Source organism: Notolabrus celidotus, chromosome 19, assembly GCF_009762535.1.
Source record: "Notolabrus celidotus isolate fNotCel1 chromosome 19, fNotCel1.pri, whole genome shotgun sequence".
NCBI classification, from domain to species: Eukaryota; Metazoa; Chordata; class Actinopteri; order Labriformes; family Labridae; genus Notolabrus; species Notolabrus celidotus.
Window position 1 is genome coordinate 7763081 of NC_048290.1, and position 25376 is coordinate 7788456.

Genomic DNA, 25376 nt, shown 5'->3' on the forward strand with positions numbered 1-25376 from the left:
TTGCACTCTATATGTTTACGGCCATATGCATTCTGTTCAGCTGAGGGATGACTGTCTTCCCAGAAGTCATTTTGTTATGTTTATCCGTCCAAAGTTGCACAAAACTGAGTTCTTTAAATATTATCTAACTTTATATGAATGAGCTGACTAATTCTCCAGCATGCATTGTGCACATTCAACCACCAGAGGTAGCATTGTTCCTCTTTGGGGCCCATCATGCTCCAGCATCACATGGATATTCCATTTCTTATCAGTTTTTAGGATGGTTAAAAAATGCAAATTTTGCACTCTAACAATGAGTTTTTATTGCAACATTTTCCAAACATGGTTAAACTTTTCCAGAGGAAGACATTCAGAAAAGGATCAGACATGCACAGAGAAGGTTGCTAAGATTTCTGCAGAAATACTGCTGGTTTGCTGGTCAACAAAAGACATCTTTTCCCTCCTACACTCCCACCTCTGCACAAGGCTTTGTGTTATATGATGTAGTGTTGGCAGCAGGTTGCAGCATTCACCAAACTCTCTCTGAGCCTTGCATCCAGGAAAAATGAGAGACAGGAAGAAAGAGAGGTTGTGTCAAAGGAAGAACGATGAAGGGGGAGTGAAACCATGTTGATGAATTTGCATTGAATGAAAGGAGAGAGCTGTGTGAAATGACAGAAAGGACACTGCTTAATTAGAAAGGAAGGGAGTGGGAGATTAGAGGGACAACAATCACCATAAATGCACAAGATGGTCGTATAAAAGTGACAAAGAGCACATGCGAGGCAGCACTGTGCCCTGTCTTCTTCTCTTCTAGACCTTAGAGCAACTAACCATGAATCCAGCTTTTGTGATGTAACAGTGTATTGACCCTTGGAGGGGCCCGCACCAAAAGAGGGTGTTTACCCGAACACGCAAGGAGCTCTGAGCGTTTCACAGCCTCCTGTTCTGTGAGAGAGGGCCGGCGTGCGTTGACTGCCACTGGAAATGGCTCAGGAATGGTCCCGTCTCTCTGGCTCCCTCCCTCCCACAGAAATAACAGAGCCACATAGAGACTGTATTCAATGTAAGTTTAAGTCACTCAGGCTACTGGCAGTCACATGCGCCAGAGCTGCAGATTAACATGGCTCAGCGTATGGTGGCAGTCCAGTCCAACACAAAGCAAGCCGTTGGCACTGAGAGGTTGTTTGTTTGTAGGAGAGGCATACATGTTTGTCATCGGTGTGGACACTGCTTTTTCCAGAAAGGCAGGTTCACTCTAACTACTGGTAGAGTATCATCTCCTACAGAGAGAAACACAAGGGGAGCTGATGTCATGTCTTAAAAATAACTCAAAGGTTGGACCGTCCAGCCAGAGTTCAGGAGGTTTGTCCATCTAGACAGATGGGTGGAGGCATAAGGAAAGAGTATAAGGAAAAAAACTAAAAATTTCAGCAGCTGACATTTCTTGTCCTTTTCAATGAAGTGCTTACCCTTCATTTAACCAGTGTATTCAACTATCAAATGATGTCAAAATAGCCTCTAGGATTGGGCGCCAGTTTCTTTGGGTTTCTGATAAAGCCAACTGATGGAGTCCATCCATCCATCCACTCATCCATTTTTTTGTCTATTAGGTTATCCGTCCATTCAAACTTTCATTCATTCTTCCACCCATAGATTCATCTATTCATCCATCCATCCATCCATTTATGTCTATTAGCTCGCCCATTCATCCAACCATTCATTCATTCTTCCACACATCCATCTATTCATCCATCCAACCATTCATCCGTTTATCTATCTGAGGTCATCAAACCATTCATTCATTCTTCCATCCATCCATCTATTCATACATCCAACCATTCATTCATTTATCTATTAGGTCATCCATCCAACCATCCATCCATTCTTCCATCCATTTATTCATTCCACCATCCATCTATTAATCCAATGATCAGTTAATTTAAGCCATCCATCCAACATTTACCCTTTTATATATGAATTCAATCATTCATTCATCCATCCATCCATTTATCTATTTATTCATCCATCAAACCATCTAGTAATTCATTCATTTATCTATTTATCTATCCAACAATCCATCTATCGATTAAACCATCCATCCATCCATCCATCCATCCATTGATCCATTTACTTGTCTATTAGGTCATCCATCCATTCAAACTTTCATCCATTCCAGTCATGTCTATTAGCTTGCCCATTCATCAACAATTCATTCATTCTTCCATCCATCCATCCATCTATTCATACATCCAACCATTCATCCATTTATCTATCTATAAAGTCATCCATCCATTTATTCACCCAGTGATCTGTTAATTAAGCCATCCATCGAACATTTTCCCTTTTTATATATTCATTCATTTATCCATCCATCCATGTATCTATTTATTCATCCATCAAACCATCCAGTAATCCATTCATTTATATATGCAACTATCCATTAAACCATCCATAAATCCATCCATCTACTTTTCCATGCATAAATTCACTCAACCATTCGTCCATCCGTCCATCCATCCATCCATCCATCCATCCAGACATCCATCCAGACATCATTATCTGCTTGGTCAACTTGGCATCAGTCACAGCATGTTGACCTTGACATCCATCTAACTAGCAACATTTTCATTTTGCTGTAAAATGGTAGATGAAGCATGATGCTTGAAAAAAATAGGTGAACTTAGACAACAGGGCAAATCAAGGGCGCTATCATTAGCCTGTGGAACTTTACATTTTGTTGCCAAGACACTAGGCTACACAATGAGACAGCAAGTTTGACCACTTAAATCCCCTAAATACGTTTATGTCTTGGGACTGTCTGGTTGTCCCTGAAGTTTAAAACCAAAAAAGGCTGAAGTTAAACAAAAAGGGAAGTTGTTTTTCCGATATTTCTGGTTTTCTGCAAGCACTTTAGAAGATGAGGTTAACATTATCTACCAAATTCCAGAATGACCTATTAGATTAGTTTATTACAATGAGCCATTAAAAATATTGATCAGTCTTCATGATGAATACCTGTTCTCTGATTTGTGATCAGTCCTATTGACTTTGTTTCCCAACACTGTTTTCACAGCTTCACAATTGCAGGCAGTAAAACCTTTATTAGAAGTGTGATTAGTTCCCTGCACAGATGGGCTTTTAATGAGGCTGGGATATTGGCTAATTTGCATTAACAAAACAAAGAACTGAGTAGGGAAGTTTGGATACTTTTGAATATTGGTCTTGATAGCTAAAGAAGAAATGTTGGTGACCAAAGTCTTTGAGATGCATCCTCTGGGAATAATGAATGGGTTCCCAATTTAATGGAAATCTGTCCAATTCTTAAAACATTTCACCAAAGGCTAAATTGTGAACTTGAAGAATTAGAGAATGATTGCAGGGATATAGAGTTACCCAGTATATTCACTTAAAAGAGGGGGAAATCCTCTTTCAGCCTTTCATCTAGAATCTATCCTTAAAGTATGTGTCTGTCACTGCATCTACCAAGCAATGTGGGAGTTTAACTCGACCATAGCCTGGCACTGGTATATGCAACTCTGACTAATCAGCTATACTGTCCCCCTGTCAGGCTGAACTGTGGCATTTTCTCCAAAGCTTCACCTTTATTGCAGCAAGATTTCTGCCACAGTTCTAAACAAGAATAACAAAGTATCATAGACTCAACTCCAAATGCAGGACAACTTACGAGGTTTTGGGGACCTGAAAATGGGTCCACATCCAACATAAGGTTGAGAAACTCTGCATTACCTCGCTTCATTAGACCAACAGAGAGAAAATAAAATACTAAGTAAACTCATAAATAAAAAGAGTAGGATCAGAATCTTGAGGTAATTATACTCAGATGCATATGACTGAAGTTCAACATCATATATACAGTATATATAAAAAGTCTGATTCACATTCATCCTGGACGTTGGAGCACCGTCATAAATCTTCTCACGTGTCGTTCACTGGATGAGAAAGTGGAAACCGGCTTTAAACTCACAATGAAGACAATGTGAGGCAAGACGTTGGAAATGTGCAATAAAAGCAGTTACAGTTACAGTGATGTTATGGAACAAGCTTCTTTTTTTCTGCCAGAGAGAGGCCATTATTCATTCTGTGTTGTAATTATTTCCTAAATATTTTGATGATGTACTTCTCGCCTCGGAGCTTGCATCTGTTTTAATGCTGGGTTTAAAAAAATGATTCTTTCCAGATTCTAACACTTATTGAGTTATAAAACCACTCAACAATGTTTTATAAGGAGGAAATAATGCAGAATTAATTTCACGACTGCAGAGCACACAACGGTCTTTGTGTTTTAAAGTCACAGTGTTTTCAGCTGGAACAAAATGAGTCTGACTGCTGCCGTTACATATTTGATTACCAGGCATCAGGTGATGAAATATTTTGAATCTGGCACTCTTGGGATGAAAGAAAAATTACAAACCACCTCCGACTAATGAGAGCAATTATGGTGCTTCTAATCAACTGAAATATTTCGTAATCCTCAAATCCAAAACTTTCAGTTCCTTTTTTCAGATGTCTTTGTGGGCACGCCATGCTGTGTCTACCCTCCACACCCAGTACTTCTCTCCTCGTTCTCACAGACTTGACATCCTAAATTTTTGTATTCTGCTATATCATTATCGTTTATACGGTCTCAGAATCATGCCATGCATTCCACAGGAAACATTAAAATACTTCTCTTATTTCACTAGAAAAACAAAAGAGTTGCATGATGGGATGATGGCTTGAAAAAGAAGAAAAACAGAAACAAACATGAGAGCTGTTGTAGTTTCTCGAGTGATGTTAACAGTGATGCACAAGCTGTGTGAAGGTGCTTTTCATCACAGTGCTTGTATGGCTACATTTCATGTGGATAATGAAGGGCAGATGAAAGTAATTACAAAGTTCACTACCTTAGTTTAGCACACAAACTGTGTAAAAAATGGACGTAGCCTCAGTGGATCAGCCAAGAAACAGGCAAAGGTGAGGCTAAGGTAGAACTTATGACTCCTGGCAAACAGCAACCCACCTGTCAGTCAACTCACCACACCCCAATTATGCAAATGTGTGCATAACTCTTAGCCTTGATGGAAACAGTTGAGACATAAATCAAAAAATTGCCCTTTTACAGTTTATTTGTATAAAGAAATGAGCTGATGAGACCATGATTTTTTTTTTCTCTACCAGATGCTTAAAGATGGCCTTTTTAGTGGGGTGTCTTTGGCTTGTCCAGCCAACCCCAAGTGGACACATGAGGAAATGCAGTTTTTACACTTTAGCATTGGCTTATTTTTTTTAGGATGCTGCTCGGTTTAAAATGTTAGTTTGTGTACCTTAACTAATCTGCACCTAACACAAAAGTCAGTTTTCCCATCATAAACTAGTTAGCACTTTTAGTTCCAGGAACTACTTTGTAATGAACTACAACTTCTCTTAAGCAAGTTGTTGTACAAGTCTACACAAAAGCTGTTTACATGCTATTTAGGGTGGCGAATATATTAAATAAAAGACACCATATGGAGCTACAGCTAACTCCATTTAATTTTCAGCATAATTGCTAACTTGGTGCTAGTTTGTGATTAAATTCACTTACAATGGTAGCTAAAATAAATGGTGCAAGTACCCAATAAATCAGAAATGTTCAATTAGTAGTTCCTACTATTTCAGTAAGTAATTCCACCCAAGTATAAAGTATTTCTGTGGGGTTATGGGGAACTTATATAAGCCTATAGTTGTTGCAGCACTGCGTTCCTCCAAAGGTTCCCAGCTCCTGCAGTTTAAACGCACTGTTAAGGTATTCTTTTGCAGGTATTTATCATGAACATAAGTATGCGGCAGAGTGGAAGTTAGATTTGATGATGGCACAGTATGAAAAGTAAAGAGATCATGAAAGTCAGTCGGATTTGTCTTGTAGGGGGGGTCATGAATATGTGTAAGCAAGTTGATGACAACCAGTCTCACAACTTGACACACTTACCAATGGTGCAAAGAAAATAGGTCACAGGTTCAACTCAGCTTTCAGTGCCTATCCATCTGTTGGATATGAAGCTGTTTCACAAAAGTCTCTGACCTGCCAGAGACGAAAGGTCAGAGGAGTCATTAAGATTCATCCTCAGGGGATGTTGAATATCTGAACCCAAATTTCATCCATTGAAATTCTAAAAGTATTACAGTCCGAAGAACACATTGGAGGGAGGGGACTTCTTCTGCAAAGACCTCCTCTCAACCAGCAGCTGCCATCTGCTGGCTGGTGGTGTGTAATGCATCTAATTAATGCAAGTATTGCTTGTATCTGTAAGGAGCGAATGTGCATGTGCAACTTAGGAGTCTTGATTAGGCCCAAGAATGGAAATACGTCACCGATCAGTTACTTTAGACACTTCGAAAAGTTTTTGTCAAAAGAGTTTTAAAAATTGTATTCAGTAATGGTCAATAGTTCTCCTTGTGGAGGATGGTGGGTCGACACCCTAGCGCCCCCTTGAAGAACAGAAAACAGCTAAGGGCAAAGAGCAGCTCTCAGATTAAGAGCTGTAAGAAATAAGGGGTAAGAGCAGCAATGGGTGCTTATTTATCCTGAAGAAATAAGCATCCAGTCTGATGGAAACATTATATTCCCCTTATCCTCCAGCTGCCCCACATACTGTTTGATGGTTCAGATCTTTCATACCTAAATACACTCCAGGTAAGTATTGTCATTACTTGTATTTGTTTTGGCAAGGGATCACTGGCAATGTGTGTTGGGTGAAACAATCTGTTAGAATAATAGTCAGTCTGGCACTCAGAGGAGAGGAGTGTAAAGGGTCCCTGTTAGTCTAGCCAAAGAGGAGGCAATTTATATAAAAGCCACTACAAATATCTACTTTATTACTGTAATTATTCACTGAATGATGCTAACTTTAGCACAGACATGGCCCTCAAAAGTGCACAGTGTCAAATTCAATTTTCTCCATCCTGACGCCTCACCTTGGGCTGCCACATTCACTTAAAACTCCCACACTGATGCGTGTCATCCATCACCCAATCCCACGCCATGCCAGCTTCCTCAGGCATGAAAATGTGAAATGAGCAGCAATGGTTGCACAATTAACATCGGGACATGTAAACAAGCACACATCTTTGTGCGCTCACAAAGAAGAGTTCTATACACTTTCCCATGTTTCATGTTCCCCCCCCTGCTGCTTTTGATTCAATCATTGCTGTTCACATCGTTTTTTATGTCTCTCAATTACAATTTGGGTAATTTGGTTTAACTCGAGGTATGTTTTTGGGATGGGGTTAGGCTTCCTTTAATTTTTTAAACTACATGGAGGGAAAGTCTTGGTGTCAAGATGATGGAGGACGAATGGGAAACTGCAAAAAAAAGCAAGGTTTCTCTCATCCAGAGCTTCAAAGTACGCCAAAGTCCCCTTCTGAAAGGGGTGATTAAAAAAACTCAATGTGGTCTTAATTCCCACCACTATGGGACGAGTGGCTTGGCTTGGCTCCGGGCACAAGTGCAGATTCAAAAAGTTAGTGTCCTTAAGAAGTCAGCCGCACTCTGTAATGATATTTAATAATAGTTGAACAGTTATTATAGGTATTTTGAAACAGTTTTCAGAACCTATGGTTTGGAAAATCACATCAAACTATAGAAGTCAGGTTAAAAAAGAAATCTTCCAGAAATAATATAAAGGTACCACTGGAATAAAATAATCCACAGATGTCTGATTTCATAACCTCTTTCAATGGACATCTTCCATTCCTTCAGATTTCAGACACTGTAGAATGCTTATGATGACAGAATATGATGGTTTGTAAAACATTTAAACCATATGTTTAGCTGTAACAGTGTAAATAGACAAAAGTTGAAATGTTGAGTCTGAAATATTGTTTTTTTTTTTATTATATTTTCATTTTAAATTTGATGCCAGCAACACATTTCAAAAAAGTCGGGACAGGGACACATTTACTGTTGTAAATTTGCAGAATCTGTGTTCACAGACAAATGTGATTTTGGGCCCATGCAGTGATTTCCACGACAGAGTCATGTCTGATGCAGTGCCCAAGATCCCAGTATTAGATCAGGGCCTTGTCCCCTTTACAGATTCATTGCAATTGTACTCTGAGGAACATTATTCTGAAATTGTTTAAACATTTGTTCACACAGAGGGGTGAACCTCTTCCCATCTTTACTTTTGAGAGACTGCCTTTCTGGGATGCTGAATTCAAACCCAGTCATGTTACTAACCTGTCGCAAATCTTAAATTGAGTTTTCAGTTTCAACTCATACTATGTTATCTTTGTACAAATCTAAAATAACTACGGGGTTAAAATGATTTGCAAACCATTGAAATCTGTTTTTAAACATTTTACACAGCGTCCCCTTTTTTTGTAACAGGGTTATACTTTATTAATAGTCTATTCTGTCATAAACACATAAATTACACAGCATTTTTATTTTAGCTATAAAAAATAAAGCAGCTTTATCCTTTCTCAAAGAGATAACAAATGTCTTCCAGCATGAAAAGCCTCTTCATGCAGTGATCCAGCTCTTCAACTCCAGGAATGAACCTGGCCCGAGAAACACAGAATGACAAGCATTTTTCACTCGCTATTTCTGCTCTTTTACATCATATAAGCCTTCCTATTGCTTGCCAGAGGAAATGAAATGTTTATTATATCGCCCCGAGGGCTTTTGCAGAGAGAGTTTTGGTGGACTTAAAGAAAGGATAAGCTTTTCCTCTCTTCCCTCCAAACTTGGCTTCCTCTCGTGGCACATGAGAGGCAAGGAGGTAGAGGCAGGGTCACAGAAATAGTGAGACAGAACCAGGAGAAGGAATAATAGAGCAGAAAAGATAGAGGTGGAAGGAGTTGATATAGGCAGAAAAGTCAGAGCTGCTGCTCAATGAAAGATCTGCCAAAATCAGCCTGTTTACTGACCTGTGTAAAGATGTTCCAATTCCTTTAGTGCTTTCCTCGACTGGTTTCAGTGCCTAAATAACAGCATTGCTGCTGTTATTGTTATAATCAGGGGTTAAATTGGTCAAGCAGTGGCTGTCCAAGACTCAACCTTGTAGCATATGAGCAAACTTTTATGCATGGAGCTGGAGCACAACATACTCTTTTATTTAAACAAGCTGCTCTTGCTGGCTCCAGGGACCTAGCTTGGCAATAAACTGTCAAATTTGTATCCATCTGTCATAAATTGACCTCGCAATACAGATTTGAGATCCATCAGGGTGAAAGCGTACAGCGCAGCTCCGTGCAGCAGAGAGTGACAATGCTAACAGCTTATCTCCAGTCAGACGCAAAACAAGAGCAAACTGCAATGAGCTGTAGACTTTTTATGTTCATGTTCGAGCTTGAATAATTAAAGTGCTTAATGCAACTTGAATTTGACCTTGAGGCGATGCAGATAGCAGGGGCAAAAGATGTGCAATTCTTGATGCTATTAACAGTCACAGTCCATTCTGAGTACCTATTTGAAAATAGTGCAGGACTCATACAGTGCTTGCACATGAAGGTGTTCTTCAACAGTGCGATAAGTACAAACAAACAAGAGGACAAATAAGCATGTGGTGATGGGAATGTGAATTCACTGTTTTCACATGATCCACCTGTTGCCAGTTTACACAGCCACATAAGGGGTTGTGCTTTGAAAAGATTCGAGGGAACCTGCTTTCAAAAGTCTATGTTTTCAGTTGCCCAAAACACCAATCATGTGCAAAGGAACGGACAAAATGCAACAATGTAGGCACACAGAAGCTGCACTCTGACATCAAGAAATATAAGAACTTAATGGGAAACAAATATGGGTTTCCCTCAGGGTGCGCTTTGCCCCAGAAACTCCAATATATTTATTTTTCCGTGGCAGATTCAAAAAAATCTTCTTATCTGTAAATCTATGAGACACCATAGAGATGTCATTATTGGAAAGCCTTTGCTTCAGGGTAAGAGAGGTACACTGAGCCCCTTTTTTGCTGCTCAAGCACTCTAGGATCCAAGTAAGGGTCTCTTTCAATATGAAGAAACATTCAGCTCAGCCATACTAATGGCGATGGACCACTGGAATAAGAGGTTACCTCGCTGGTGTGGACAGGACGCAGGGTCATATGGCCCCATAACTCAGGTCCAGTGGGGAAAAAAAAAAGTTCTCCAATTTCCTGAGGCCAGAGTGAGTCACATAATATCTCCATATCAGAACCATGTGAAGTGATTCCCAGTCACAGATACTGGCCTGGAACTATTTTGCCTTACTGAACAAACTAATGGCAGCAATTTGTCGGACAAAAACATAAAGATGGTTACACACATACACAAAATAATTATTATAGTCAACCAAAAAGTGGGTGTGGCCTCTGTTTTTGTTGGTAGAGCCAATGCAGAGGTGTTTAGAATATGACCAGCAGGGGGCGACTACACTTGTTAGAAAGTATGTTACATTTTTTGGAACATAAGAAAAGGCCCTAATTTTGACCTTATTTACTCCCTCAGTAAACTTAGTCCTAAAGAGTTCATGGCTGGGATTGCAAATGTATTAATCAATACTATTGAACATGGTTCAGATAAACTGAGATAAGATCAGTAACATGATAAACAATAACGGCATCAAACCACTAGGTGTCATCTTGCCCTGCGCATCTCCCTTCCAACATCATCATGTCAGCCATGATGATTGGTCAGGTACATTTGTGTAGTCTGGCAATCAAGCCATTGTAATTTATGGCTCTGTGATTGGCTAATCTGGCACAGTGACCACCTTAACAGACAAAAACATTGTGCCGTCTGATCCCTTTTTTTCACTTGACTGTTAACCCACATATTTTAAAAATCTACAATTTTGTTACACAATCAAAACTTTTGTCTGACTTGCCTCTTTGGGCTTCCATATAAAAACATTTACAAATGGCTCTAGCTGGTCATTGCTAGAATCTTTGAAATAAGTGAAGTGTGGAGAGTTAGGTGGGACTCACAGGGGAGTCATGGAGCTGAGACATCCAGTGAAAGACCATCTGTTTGGAGGGATCTGAGGGATTGACACTTGCTAATGATTTCTGAATTATATCACAGAGATGGAGACTGGAGAGCTGCACGGTGATTCAAAATAGCCCCTTCATGTTCAGTTTTCCAGAGTACATATGAATTCTACTCCTAATATTTCTTGATACCCTGCAGTACGAGCCTTGTGTTCCTCTGTTTCTTTTCTTTAATATCCAGATAAATTGAAAAAATAACAACTTAATTGTATTTCTTGCAGTGTTCTATTTTCCTTCTGTCCATTCTGCTGACGGGGGGTAGGGTGAACCATCTCCAGGATGCAGAAACACTGAGCCTGGTGTAGTACCTGGTTCTTGGAGGGGGGTGAGGGGGTACAGCATCATAATGACCAAGCCAAATATTTGTCTAGTCCATATTCTGGGAGCATAATGAAGTCCTTTTACAGAGGGCATCATTGGAATCTGGACACTGATTTCATGCCAGAGAGAGCAGGTTTCACCCGGCCCTGCTGTTTCCACTTAGGCTACCCAGGTCTCTGGTGGCCTAATCCAAATTCAATACAGAGCCTTGTGTCCAGAATAAGAATGAATTAGGGCTCAGTTTGACAGATGATACATAGTGAATCGGAAATTGAATTTTGATCGTATCAGGGGATGGACTACACATTCAGGTGGTATTTTACTCTTCTGTGAATTAAATCAAAACTTGCCTGGAATTTAAAGGAAGGGTTTCTGCTGCTGTACATGCTCTCAGTGTCCACAGTGTAAAGAGGGAGGGGCTTAATAGGTGGAATTTCACAGCACTCAATCCTCCAATTTCTCCCTCACATGCACATCTAAGACCCTGCATACCTGTGAACTCACCAACAGTATGTATGTATAGTTCATCTTCTATGCTTATACACACACAGGTGTGGACTAACTTCCCGGTGTGTTGGGCCTTTCTGATGGTGCCAAGTTGGTCCTGTGTCAATATTCTTGTTGAATGCCAAAAATGTGTTGGGAATGCAGCTATACTGCCCAGGACCTTTTTGCTTCACTTTTACATATTGCAGGATATTTCTTTAGCAGGCTCATGGGCTCAAAGTGTCTTCATAAGAGAAACCATAGGATACAGTATGCAAACCATCAGAGCAGAGAGGTTGGCAGAGCACTGGGTTTTACCACCTAAAATAAAAGGCCCTACCAAGTTTTATAAACAGCTACACTGCAAAAAATGTTTTTTCTCATATATTATAAACAATTCATGCCTTATTTGTTGCTTTTGATATCTTGAAATAAGATGTTTATCTGGATTGTTGCACAAAGGTGCCCTTTTGAAGTCTAATGAGACATTTTTGAATATAAATAATAAAAATACACTTGCTTGATCGGATTTTTTGCAGTATATTTTGGACCTCTCTCCCAAACGAAGACAAACATTTAATCTCTGCCCGTTATATTTCAAAGTAACATGACATGACAGGTGGAAATAAGTTAGCCATTTAGGAACAATTTGCCCAAATAGGTCAAAGAAACTGAAACTTCCATTAAACTGCACCTTAAGGGTGTCCCAAAGTGTTTAGTATTATAGTCAGGATTATAACCTGACTCGCATATTTAAGTTCTGGCTCCATAATGTAGTGCTTTGTTTGACTCTCATGGCACCTACTGTATAATCTGTGTCCAAATTCAGGGGCTGCAACCTTCGAAGGCAGAATTTAAAGACCGAATGTGTCACTGCAGCACATCGAAGGCCATTCCAAAGCCTCCTCTAAATTCAACCGACAAATGTGTCCCACAGTCCCAGGCACAGCGATTTACAACCTTGACCCTTTGCAGCATGTCATTCCCCTCTCTCTTCCTTGTTTTCAATCCTGTCCACTGTCATTCACTTCCAAAAAAAAGTTTGAACAAGCCTTAAAATGAATCCTCTAGAATAGTCCCATTGAGCATTAACTGCTTGATGCCTGACAGATGCAAAGAGCAGCGAAATGGTGAGCATCTTAGAGGCCAGGTAGTTTTCTCAAGAGTTGGTTAAGACCAAAAACAGAGCTAAAAGTGAGTGAATATTGGAGCTGAATTGATTACCTGGTATTTCTACGTGACCAACATAATGGATTAGGCTAGAAATGGTCTGCGTTAAGATAATACAAAGGGAAGAAGTCATACATCAGATTGCATAATAAGGAACATGGCTGAGTGAAAACCCTGCCTCAGCGCCCCCTTTTAGTCTGTTTCTAGGTTGATTTAAAGTTTGGTTGAGTCCAGCATGGCGCCCGCCATCGTTGGGCTCCTGCCTCTTCGAATGCAGACCTTGTCCATGTTTGAGGGTCTGCGTCCATTGTGGTGTTACATTGACTTAACTTTTATGCAATGGGCGGACATGGAGATGCTTTCTTCATTTCTGTAGACAGTCAGTGTTTTTATCCCCTAAAGTTGCTTTCCCAACTTTAACATGGCTGGAATTTTAAATTACCATGTAGCCTCCAAAGCATGCAATTAGCAACCACTAAAATTAAGAGTTGGAGAAAATGATCTGTCCTGTTTGACAACCAATAGCTGTCAATGTTGCTTTGAACCTTTACACTTGAGATCAGTTTTTATACTTTTCCTGTAGTGAAAACAAAAACACCTCCCATCCCATGCTCATATGTTTTGAACAGTAGCTAAAAAAAGAAAAAGGTTCCAAAGGTACTTTTTATATGATTACAGTAAACAGCCCTACAACAGCAGCTCAGCCCTTAACACCATAAATACAGTAAGAGAACAGCAAACAGTGCAGAAATCTTGCTAAAGTCAGCACAAAGTGGGGAACTCAACTCCATATTTTACACTTCAACAAATAGAGGTCTGTGTGTTGTTGACACTTTGAATCCAGTGTTGCCAGGTCTGTGAGGCCTGCCCCCCTAAAGAGCTCGTCTCCCCCAGCAGGTTATTCTGGTGTTATTATGAGAACTCAACATGCTCATTATGGTTGTGGCACCGCTTTCTTTCGGGGTGGCTGTCGACTCTGGTGTGCCAGCACTGGAAATGCTTGTGGTGAGGGAATGACAGGGAAAAAGAGAGAGAGAGAGGGGTATCGAGGAGAGCGGACGAAACGGCGAAAGATGGAAGAGGATTTAGAAGACAATGGTGAAGAAGACTGAGGAGGCGGCGTAGAGCAGGGTGTGACAGATAAAAGGGAAAAAGACAAAGAAAGAAAGAAATGGAAGAAGAAAGACCTCGACAAAAGAAATGATGGCAGACAAGAGCTTGTTTGACTGTTTCCTCCTCCCAGTGCATCTCCAAACTGTCCCCACGCAGGAAGGAGACACAACCAGGAACACAAACAAGAGGACAGAACCACCTGTGAGGGGAAAAACACAAACCACAGACACACACACACACATAAACTTCTGCATGAACACACACCTTCTCTGTATGAACAGTCTTTTTGTGTGAAGTAGACCTGAGAGAGACAACACTGTCTGCTTCACCGCCACCACCTCCGTAACCTCTGCCACTGCCCAGTGTGAAAACACACCTACACAGAGGTGACTGTCTTTACAAGCTATTTATTTGTTGGTGAAATGAGGTGCTTTTATTTCCACACATGCTCTAAAATACATCGCTGTTTACCAGCATCTTTCTTAAGAGGGTAATAAATTGTTAAAATGACACAGAAAGTGTGCAGAGTTTTGCGTAGGTTAGGTTTTCTTACCGCTTAAATTTAAAGTGAGGAACTTTTAGCAGATTCTGATTTTCACTGATTACTCTTTATGACCTATAAAATCAAACCAGACATTTATGGAGAAGATTGAACATTACCGTAGAGTTATTTCTATGCACATAGCTGCTGCTCTGGGTTAGCATTTGGTTAAAGAATACTGCAAACAAGGCCCGTATGATGTGAGGAAGCCATAACACAGCGTCTATGTGCATCTGCAGATTACTTGGCATGCATACAGCACTACGCTAACACCAGCTGACCTCAGGGCAGTGATGTAGCCGAGTCACCAAACCTCATGTACGAGTCAACCAGTCTGAGTTAGGACTGAGTCACCAAAGAAGAATCTGAGTCAACTCCCTATTACCTGAATCTGAGTATGAGTCACTTCCTTATTATGAATATTGTGATTTATTATGAGGCAAACTGCTGTTTCACTCCAAACTAGTGACTGTATGAACCTAGACTGGCTGTTTGGGCCCTTTTGGATGTGTAGAAATGGCTCTTTTAATGTGGAGATGCACAGATTATGTCTACTGCGGTGGGATCATTGCAGGTGTTTATTAGAGTTAAAATAGCAAATACCTGCTGCCCACCAGCTGTTAATCTGAGTTGAACCCACCAAACATCTTGGACCAAGTAGCTGGGTCACTTCAGTAGCTTATAGTGATGTTAGCTTGCTAACAGTAATAGAATCAACTGTCTAAGTTGGCTAACTTTAGCATCTCACCTATTTGTTGCGGTGCATCCTAGACAGATGCCTATTAAAATTTGAGGTTGTCCCTGTCTCTTCCTTTAATGGTTCTTTAACATATCAAACATGTTGCTTCGATATTGCTTGCATTTGATAGCATAACTAATTATTTAGAGCGTCTCTTTAAGCGTCCTGGCAGGAACTGTTGAACAAGACGGGACATGAATACGAATGCAGGTGAACAGCCCTTGCTCCAAACTCAATAAATTAATTACAGCAGGTCCTTCTACTAATAAACTAACAACAACAACATTAAAACAGTCTTCATCAAAAAATATGTCTGAGTCCTCTTCTCCATCTTTTTAATGCAGATTCTGTGTCTAAGTCTGAGGCATCAGTGCTTGAGTCCACGTTGGGTTATGAGTCCAGATTTTCAGGACTCAAATTGGATTTGAGGCCGTGATCTGGACTCAAGCACTAAAACACTGCCTGCAGGTAGTTGATAGGTTGCTTAAGCTTTATCTGACTGCATTACAAAGGTGTGAAAGCATTACACTGAGGCCTCCATCCACAAGGTACATGTCCACATGCTGAGTGAAAAAACACTACTTGTTTCCAAAAGAAATCTTTTCATTCACTTGCACAAAGTCAGACTTGCAAAAACAATAAAAAATGTGCTTTATTGTGCACCCCAACTTCAAACACATGCACAGGAGATCACAAGAAACAAGATTTATCTGCAGGGGTCCCCAAAACCACCACAAAATGAAAGTTGCTGACTGTAGCTTTAAGGTCACCTGGAAACAATTCCCAACATGCTACTTATGTAAAACATCAGTGACATCCAGATAAATATAAACCATGAGAAACATGTGAACACTCAGCCAAACTCAGAGCAAAATTCTCCAGGCTTTTCGCCCTCAAAATACAGTATTGGTTTGTTTGTGTGTATGTACAGTACACAGCTCACTGTAAACACTGATATCCAAACAGGCTGTGTTACTGTTTCTCTTGCCGTGCATCAAAGAGCAGTCTTGTGTCCTCACCAGGCCCAGGCTGCAATTTAGGCTCAAGGCGTGGCCCGGCACCCGTTGGGCTGTGTCCGCCCTGCGTACCAGTAATGACCCCTTCCCTATGGGGAGCGTTTGATCTGGGCTGCCTGTGTGCTTCAGCAGGGCCTATTTCTGGAGCGTGGGGGGGATAAAGGGAGCTTTCAGACTTGGTGCCAATGACCATAATTAAGCAGCTTTAAGGGGTGGCAGTGAGTGCGCTAGCTGGAGCAGAGTTTGTAATTTGGATGGAGGGGGCAGAGTCGCTGTGGCTCATTGGGAGCACATGGGAGGGTCGGGTGGCACCGAGCGCTGAAACACAAGGGACAGAGTGTGTGAAGGGGATTGTAAAGAGGATGTTAATGACTCGCGCCCATTAGCACCCATCCCCGGGGGCTGGCTTGACCAGCGGCCTCAGGGTGAAACACTGAGAGATCACCATGGCTGACACACAGTCGGTACCGCCCCTAACAAGGTGTCATTCAGGCGACCTCTGAATGCTTCAGGCCTCTGACCGGTCAGCTCAAAGTCTACTGCTAATAGACCTCAGTCTCTAAGTTCCTTATTCTGAGGCCTCTCAGCTGCTCTCATGTAGCTGTGTGCTGCATTCATGGGAACAAGCAGTTAGCTGTAACACACATGCACAGCCTGTGTGAGTGAATTCATTCAGGTTAATCAGCTTTCATTTGATGCTTGTCTGATAAGCTCTCTTATTTCTTCAACTTCAAATTGACTTAAATACAATTTAAGCAAAATTACGAAGAATTACCCACTGCTATTTGGAGAATTATCTCAGAGATGGTGGACTGAAGCCCAAGCAGGTGTGTCTGCTTTTCTAAGAAACGCCAAAGGCTGTTAGTTTGACTGAATGGGAGCAGTTATTATTTATGCATTTGACCTGCTCATTAAATAATCTGTCCACTTAAAAAAAATCACATAATAACATATTTTCCTCACAGTGTAATCTACCCATGCCTATACTTTTGAGAGATTCTAAGCCTTCTATGTCCAGGTTTTTCACCTACGCCTCAACATCATGGGAGGGAGCAGAAATGTGTTTGTATGCTTTCCTTCAACCTCATAATCTGGAGAAACAATGCTCCAATTTGTCAGGATAATTCACAGACCTGAATGTCTGGAATTTTCATCTCAACTACAAACACGTTACGTATTTGTCCTCATGAAAACTGTTGACTCGCCCCTTATCCGATTGAGCTTTTATTTTGAAGGAACACAAATCATCTTTATCCACATGTCAAACACGCACATTCATTTCACCTGTCAAACAGATGTCAGGTGGTAATTACTGGCTCTTGTGGCTGAGCAGTGGTCTTAGGTGGGCCTTAACCTGCACCGGCCGTGACCCCTCTTGTTGTAATGAGAGCTGATCCAGGTGCTGCTCAGTCTCCATTAACACTTGACAAGACAATGGGAAGACTGGTGTGAGCTGTGTTGTCTTATGGGCAGAGCTTTAGAATATCTGCAAGATCTTTGCAATGTTAAGACTTGTCACTTTATTTTACTTTAATCCTCCTATTTTTCATATTCAGCTTTCTCATGATTGCACTATTAATTGTTTTAATCCTGATACCTGTCTCAAATTAGCACTTTTTTCTGTCTTGTCTTTTTACAGTGTTACATTTGCTTTGGTCTGAGAAGCACTTGGGTCAGCACGCATTGTTTCAAATGTACTTTAAGGTAAGTTTGACCCTATAAATTCTCACATCATTTAAATATTTAAACGCTCTCACTCCCATTTTTCACTCAGTTTTCCAAGCAGCACCCTCCATTCTTGGAAAATGAAGCCAATGAGTCCAAAAACCTGCAGTTCCTTGAGTGTCCACTTGAGGCTGGCTGCAAAAGCAATGGAATCCCCATTAACACCTATGTTAAAATGCCTGTTTTCTTCGTTCATAGCCCGGTTCAAAAAATGGTTTTGGGTATGTGGCTCATTCATTTATCCGTGCACACTGTACAAATGGTGAATTCTCTCATTGTGCATCTGTTAGAATGATATATAGGGTAAGACCTATACATACATTTTCATAATTATGGGCATGACTGAGTTGACTGACAGGTGGGTGTGTTGTAGCCATGTACCAGAAGTCTGAAAAGCTGCCTTGGCTGCACCACTTTGGCTCTATTTAGGTTGATAAAAAGTCAGGTTGAGTCAGCATTGCCAAAATGAGCCATCGATGGAGTACTATGGGTGACGTCACTGAGACTACATCCATGTTTTATACCATCTAAGGTAATAACGGGTCAATTTTAGTTGTTTCCTCGAGATTCAGACATATGTCTCTCATTATATTTAGAAAACAATGTGGTTTTCTTGAGAAAATAAAATGGTATCAGTTGATTTTTTGAGATCTGGACACAATGAGACCACAAAAAAGGTGATCCTTTTTATTCCTAGATAACAAGATAAATAAGTTGAAATTCAGAGTAAGCAATTTAGCCCAAATAGTATCCTGAAAAAATGGTGAATAAAATATGTGGATGCATGTCTTCTTAGGGCTTCCATAGATTTATAGCCTGCTTGTTTGTTATTTGACTCCTTTGATTTGTTGTTCAGTATGTTCTCTTGCTTTAAATTGCTGGATTTGGTGTTTTCTCCTTCCCCTTACTTCATTGGAAAGCACTTTGAAATACCCCCCTGTATAATAGGTAGTTATTTACCTCTATGTTTTCACCTTTTTTACCCCTCAGAGAAAAATTTAACACTTGCCAAGTTTCCACTGAAGGGCTTAAGTTGTGCTTCATTTCTCAGACATCCCATTGCCCGAAGAAGTTGCCACCAGGATGACTTATTGCTAATTTGGAATCACCCACAAATCTCCGCGCATTTATTGGATAACAACATAGACGCACAAGTGAGACTCTTGGATTAAGCGTCCCTGTTTCGCACGACCAGCCTTCCCGCTGAGCCTCACCGTGCCTCATTCGGACGCTTTACCGGCGGATGGGGTTTTGGGTAAGATCCATGTGGCCACCCCCCTGGAGGAGGCGTGTAGTTGCTCCATGCAACCGCTGGGTTTGTAACTTGACACCTGGACGTGCGGTGCATTTGCCATCGCTTTACCCACAGAAAGCCCATTTAAAAAGGAAAGGGATGAGTCGAGCGCTCCTGACTCCGTAACCCCCCTTCAAAAAGGAACCTCAGCTTTCTGCCCGGGCTGCGCGTCCCTCACTCTGGATCGGCATAAATGAATGAAACACAGGGGAATATCGACAGACAATCGCACAGGAAAACTCTCTGTGAAAGCAGCAGCCTGCCAGGAGGAATTTATGTCGGGCTTGACAGGCAAATCAACATGAGTTTTCCCCTCTGGAACTTCATCTCAAGCTTGTCAAATGTGTAAAACGGCGGCCGGTGTCGTCTGCCCCCCTTGCAAAGGAGTCACGCTGTGATTAACGGTCAGGTTTTTGACTGCCAGGACAAATGAATACAAATGAATTTAGGCACCCGAAGGAGAGATTGCAGAACCTCTCATCTAGACACAAAGTAAGTACCACTTATTTTGATTTTAATTTGAATCTCATTGTTTCTTTGAGGAGAGAAGGATGCAGGAAAGGCTGAGGTGAGAGCGTTCACTAGAGTTGCAATCTAAGGAGCTGTGTGCGTCCATGTGCGTACCTGTGATGTACCGGCTGGCTGTGGTCCAGCTCACCATGCAGGAGTGCTGTCCACTGGGGACTAAAAGAGGCTCTGTATGGGGTCTGTTTGGACCAAGGGGATCATTTATCATTCATTTGACTTAACCAAAACCTCTGGGAAACTGGGTGAATGTGTCAAAATATTTGTTTACTCTACTTTTTTCATATCACATGAAGACAAAAGATTAAGTTAACTCATTTGGAAACAGTTGATGCGGGGTTTATTCAGCTTACCTCTTTTTTGTGTGCTTTTACGCACTAATGTTTGAAAGTTTAATGGCACATATAGAATGAAGGCATACAGGAACGATTCCATACAGTGTTTACTAAAGTGACTCATCCATTAGAGCAAACTTAACAGGCATTTAGTGAGAGCTGTAAAGTTTCATAAGGGGTTCAGCAGCATCCACTGCAGCCTTGGCCACAACTTGTGAGGATGCTTTCCATGTTTTCCCCTTTACGCACAGCCACATTTACGCACGGTGAACAGGACACTGACTTTAAAAATGATTTTTAGGTAGAACAGTTTCCAACTTATGAGGTAATGTTATTAAATGTTACTCAGCTAAAACTATTACATAAGCTTTAGCAATATTTTCCTCGAGAGCTTCCACTTATCCATGTATTTACAATAACATCAGCTGCTGACTCTAGCTTCACCGCTCTGTGACATAAACTGCAGATGTTTTATGCATGTGTTTACTGCATACATTTTCACAGACAGTGAAAAACACATCAGGCTCTTAAATGGAGCGAAGATTTGTTCCTGACTTGGCTACAATGTGGAATTTTTTCAAAGGCAGCTGGAACAGACTAAGCGTAATAAAGCATGCATTCATTGATTCATCTCCTTTTCACCAAAGAGATAATTTTATTGATCCCGGAGGAAACGCTGAGTTCATTTAAACAATGCAAGTGTCAGCCTCGCGTTGGTTAAATGTGTGCTTTTACTGTGTGGTGAACACCTGGTTTGGTTAATGGATGTGTGAGTTTAGGAAGTTTGGAAGTCTGGTGCTTTGGCACACAATCACCTGCTTTCTCGTTGTTGTAAGTTGGTCCGAAGATTAATAGCTGTACTTATCACACGTGCCATGTAGGTTTTTAAATATGACAACAAAATCACATTACATATTCTGTCCTGAAAAAATTAAGCTATGGAGCATCAATGGTCAGCACAACATTCATTCAACTTGCGCGTAAATTGAGAAGCGAAGTGAAAAGACTGTGTACCTGTGAGGTGTTAGCGGCATGCAACACCATTCCCAATCTGTCCACTTGGTGGCGCCATTCCTGGCTTTTAATTTGCAAATTACTTTTCCAATTGAAAATGTTTATTTTGACATTTTTTCTTACTACAAGTGCCTTTATAGTTACAATTCTGAAGTGGAAAAAATTACAGAGTCTAACTTTTTGCTCCAACTAAGAAGCGGCTAAATCTATTCAGAGCGAGTTAACAGACAGAGTCTCAGTTATATATTTCATGTCTGCCCTCAAGTGTGCTGATGGTTGCATGAAGACATAAAACATACATTGTTTGTTGAACTGACCAGGAAGAAAAATATCATTTTGACTGCAGGGAGAACAGATGATGGACATGCAAGTGTTGCGCTGGTCCTAACACAAGTCAGATCCTCATCAGCCTCTCCTAGTGTCAGCTCATGCAGAGGAATTTTCCACTGTGTGTGTGTAGGTGTGGGTGTGGGTGTGTGTGTGTGTGTGTGTGTGTGTGTGTGTGTGTGTGTGTGTGTGTGTGTGTGTGTTCATGGGGCTCAGGCTAACCTTTGGGAAGTCCTTCAAGGGAATCATTGAGAAGTCCCAACCTGTGAAAAGAAACGGAAATAGCATCTAGGAGTTTTTTCTTTCTTTTTTTTTTTTTGCTCAGCCTTTGACTGGTTAAGCTGGCCTACAGACAAGCTGCTGTTTGACTGTGTGTGGAGGAGAGGAGGAGGAGGTGGTTTGTGGGGTCGAGAGGTTAGAATCAGACTTCAGACTTTAGGAAAAGTGGCAGAAGTGGGCCAAAAAATTCGACAGAGAAAGCAAGCATTTGAGGAAATATGAGACCAATCTGTTGGTTGTCATGTGTAGATTTCTGCTGCTGATTACAAAACGTGGCACCAGATATCTCTGAGTGCCAATCATGAGCAGAGAAAGATGTTATCAGCCTCACAGAGCTGCCTTCTTCTCTCTGCAGTGGATGAAATGTGAGTTAGCGGCTCACAGCCCAACATATAGGTTAGAACGTCTGGTTTTGGTGGATGACTTAAGAGGAGGTATTGTTCATCTGGCCTGTTTTTTGTCCACTCAGCTTGGCCAAAAGCTCCCACAGGGAGTCATGTCAGAGCTCGTTGCTTGAGTATGAAAACCACACCAGACAGGGTCAGTGTCCAAATGTCAGCTTCATTGATTTAAATGCTCGCTGTGCAGAAATCTACCTTGAATGCTCCTTAGAAAAATTACTACACCAAAAAAGCAGCGTAATGGGAATCTAAACAAGCTACTGAGAGGTTTTAATGTGAAAACCAAGATAAAACAAGCGCCGTTTCCTTGGAAATGTGGTCTAGTTTGCACAGATGTAAACAGCCTGAGGGACCGAGCGAGAGTCAGTAAAACATGTCGGCATTCATGACTCATTTTCGGAAAGCAGATCCCTCCTCAGCTGATAAGACAATGAATGAGAGTGTAACCAGCTGTTAGTCTGGAACATACACACACACACGCACACGCACACTCACTCACTCACAACCACACACTGAAACTCAGCATCCTGGGTAACCACAAGCAGCTGTGTGTGGGGTTGATTGTGATGAGGCTTTATTAGCGACCCAGAACTGGGAAGAGAGGCAGACACAGACACCCAAAACACACAATCACACACTCAGATATGTACACACACATCCTGATTATGATCATTCAGACTTGTGGGCGAAGCAGCCGGTGGTTAGAGCGGCAGACTTTGGCACGAGTATAAAAAAGAGAGACACAGACACATTTTTGCCTGTAATGCTGAAGGTAAACAAGTTTCTGCAACGTCTTTCCCACATTTATGTATTTGGAGCTGTCGGCCCACGCCCCCCTCCTGTCTGCCTGCTCCACACAGCCACAGCTGCTATACACATTTCCTCCTCCGATCTGTGTGTGTGTATGTGTTTGACCATGTGTGTCTGGATGACCTCCAGCGGTAAACAGTGGCTACCCTGCCTGTCACCAGATCTCAGTCCCCTGCTGAGCACTCAGTCCACACGCCAATCAGTCTCCTACCTCTGCAGCACACCTGGATGTGCTGAGGGAGGCAGCACGCTGTATGCATGTATGTATGTGTGTGTGTGTGTGTGTGTGTGTGTGTGTGTCCGGTGTGTGTGTGTGTGTGGGCGTTTGCATGTTGGTTTTGGGCAGAGAGTTGATGGATAGGTCCACTGTAGTATTTCTGTCTTACAAACCACAACTTGAAGCGGTCTGTGTGTGTGTGTCTGTGTGTGTTTTGGAGAGGAGAGCTCGTCTTCGCTTGCTGAGTTGTAAGTGCTTTTGCAGAATCACTTTCTCGTTTGTTATTCAGGGGCTATCAGTGGCCCAGATTCAAAACATATGGTTTTGTTTGCAGTCACTGCGATGCAAAAACAATAATAACAGTGTATCATTCTTCACATCCCACCCACAAAAAGAATAACCTTCATTGATGCTTTATGGCATCCGTACCTACATTATTGATGAGTTATTGGAAACTGAGTTTCCCCTGAACCGTTGATGATGGATTAACTAGCATAAACTTTAGAGACTAAACACCATTTACTGCTTATAAAGATGAATGACATGACTGTATATCCTCTCGCTGCACACAAGTGAAGCCAAAATACTCATCTGGTGACAGATGCTGACATATTGCACATTTGAAGCCAGAGTCTGCACAGTAGCGATCAGCTGGTAGATGTCCCGCCTCTTCCGCTAACCAAAACAGACATTTAATACACCAATAAAAACAACAAAGATCCTTCAGGTCAGTGCCGTTTGAAGAAAGCACTCACGATTGTGGAAAGTTTAATGACTCCAGTCAGTGTTCTTTATGTTTCCTCTCCCTGTTCCTCTTTGTCACTGCTAGGAAGAGCTCCATTTGTCAACAGAGCTGTCAATCATGACTGCAGGGCCCTTTTTAAAGTATCAAATAACTAATTGTAACTAAACTTCTCACAGTAATGAACACTGAGGTTTATATCAGCATGATAACAACAAACTATTATGATGGAAATTAGGATATAATGAAGGACATTTATTCTAATGCCAACTTCACTTTTAAGAAATGAAGCCAATGCCAATGAGCGTGCAAACAAGTGCAGTTCCATGTGTGTCCACTTGAGGCTGGCTCTAAAAGCAAAGGAATCCCCATTAGGCCCCATGTTAAAATGCCTGTTTTTACAGCAGAAATTAACATGCAGAAAGCCGGTTCAATAAATTAGATCATTTATTTATTTGTACATTTATGGCTTTATCTGTTAAAAGTCATGTCCTGTTTTTAAAGGGTTTCCTTATCAGAGGATTATCAAATGTTATTCTAAAGTTTGACAGATGTAAGACTGTTTATTGTGATATTTCCCTCTAACACTTTCTCTTCTCTTCCCCCAGGAGAGCCCTATTGCTCTGTACAGTTTTATATTGTACGTGTTACCTGGGACTTACACAAGTACACCCTGAAGGTAAGACTCTTCTCATTTTCTCACCTCTCTCTTGCTCATTGAAATTTAACATGTGGAAAAAAAAAACTGTGAAACTTGTAGCATTACTCAATGGGGGGATTTTTGAGTTATTCTTTGCCTGTTTGGTCATTGCCCAAGCACGTAAACACATTGCTATGAGAATTGGGACAGCCGTTGCCATGACGACGAGTGTTGAGAAAGCAGCTGAGTGAGCAAGGGAGTGATCAAATCATAGATCCAAGGACAGAAACAGAGTAAAATGTACTCCTAAAACCCTGCCTACATGACTGAGAAAACAGTGTGAGTGGAGTCATTAGAAGAAATGAACCTGCAGGGAATTACCACCTGAAGCAGCAGCTCCTTTAAAAGTTATGGGGCTTTCTAAGTGTAGCTTATTATTTACCTGTCTGGCTCACAGTTTTTTTGGATTCAGTTCACTCTCACTGCTCTTAAAGGGTTGTTTTTCACAGCCGTTGACAGCTGTTTTTTCAACTAAAGAGCTCTAAAAAAGCAAATCTAGGCTACCTGCTAATTAGCAAGAAGCAGATGAAGTTAGCTGCTTGCCAGTAAACTTAGCAGAGTATTTGGCTGCTAAAGACCCAGATTCAGTCGTTGGTAGAGACCCAAAACAGACACTATTTGTACACATTC

The 25376-nt window shown here is 41.2% G+C and overlaps 1 protein-coding gene across 1 annotated transcript in view; it reads left to right on the forward strand.

The window, feature by feature from the left end:
- col27a1a (collagen, type XXVII, alpha 1a) overlaps nt 1–25376 on the forward strand; it is a 115136-nt gene that overhangs the window by 12094 nt on the left and 77666 nt on the right. The window contains exons 3-5 of the mRNA XM_034709115.1: nt 18017–18081; nt 19154–19888; nt 24655–24725. Of these exons, the coding sequence (XP_034565006.1) occupies nt 19836–19888; nt 24655–24725 (124 nt within the window). The 5' untranslated portion in view covers nt 18017–18081; nt 19154–19835. The remainder of the gene's footprint in view (nt 1–18016; nt 18082–19153; nt 19889–24654; nt 24726–25376) is intronic.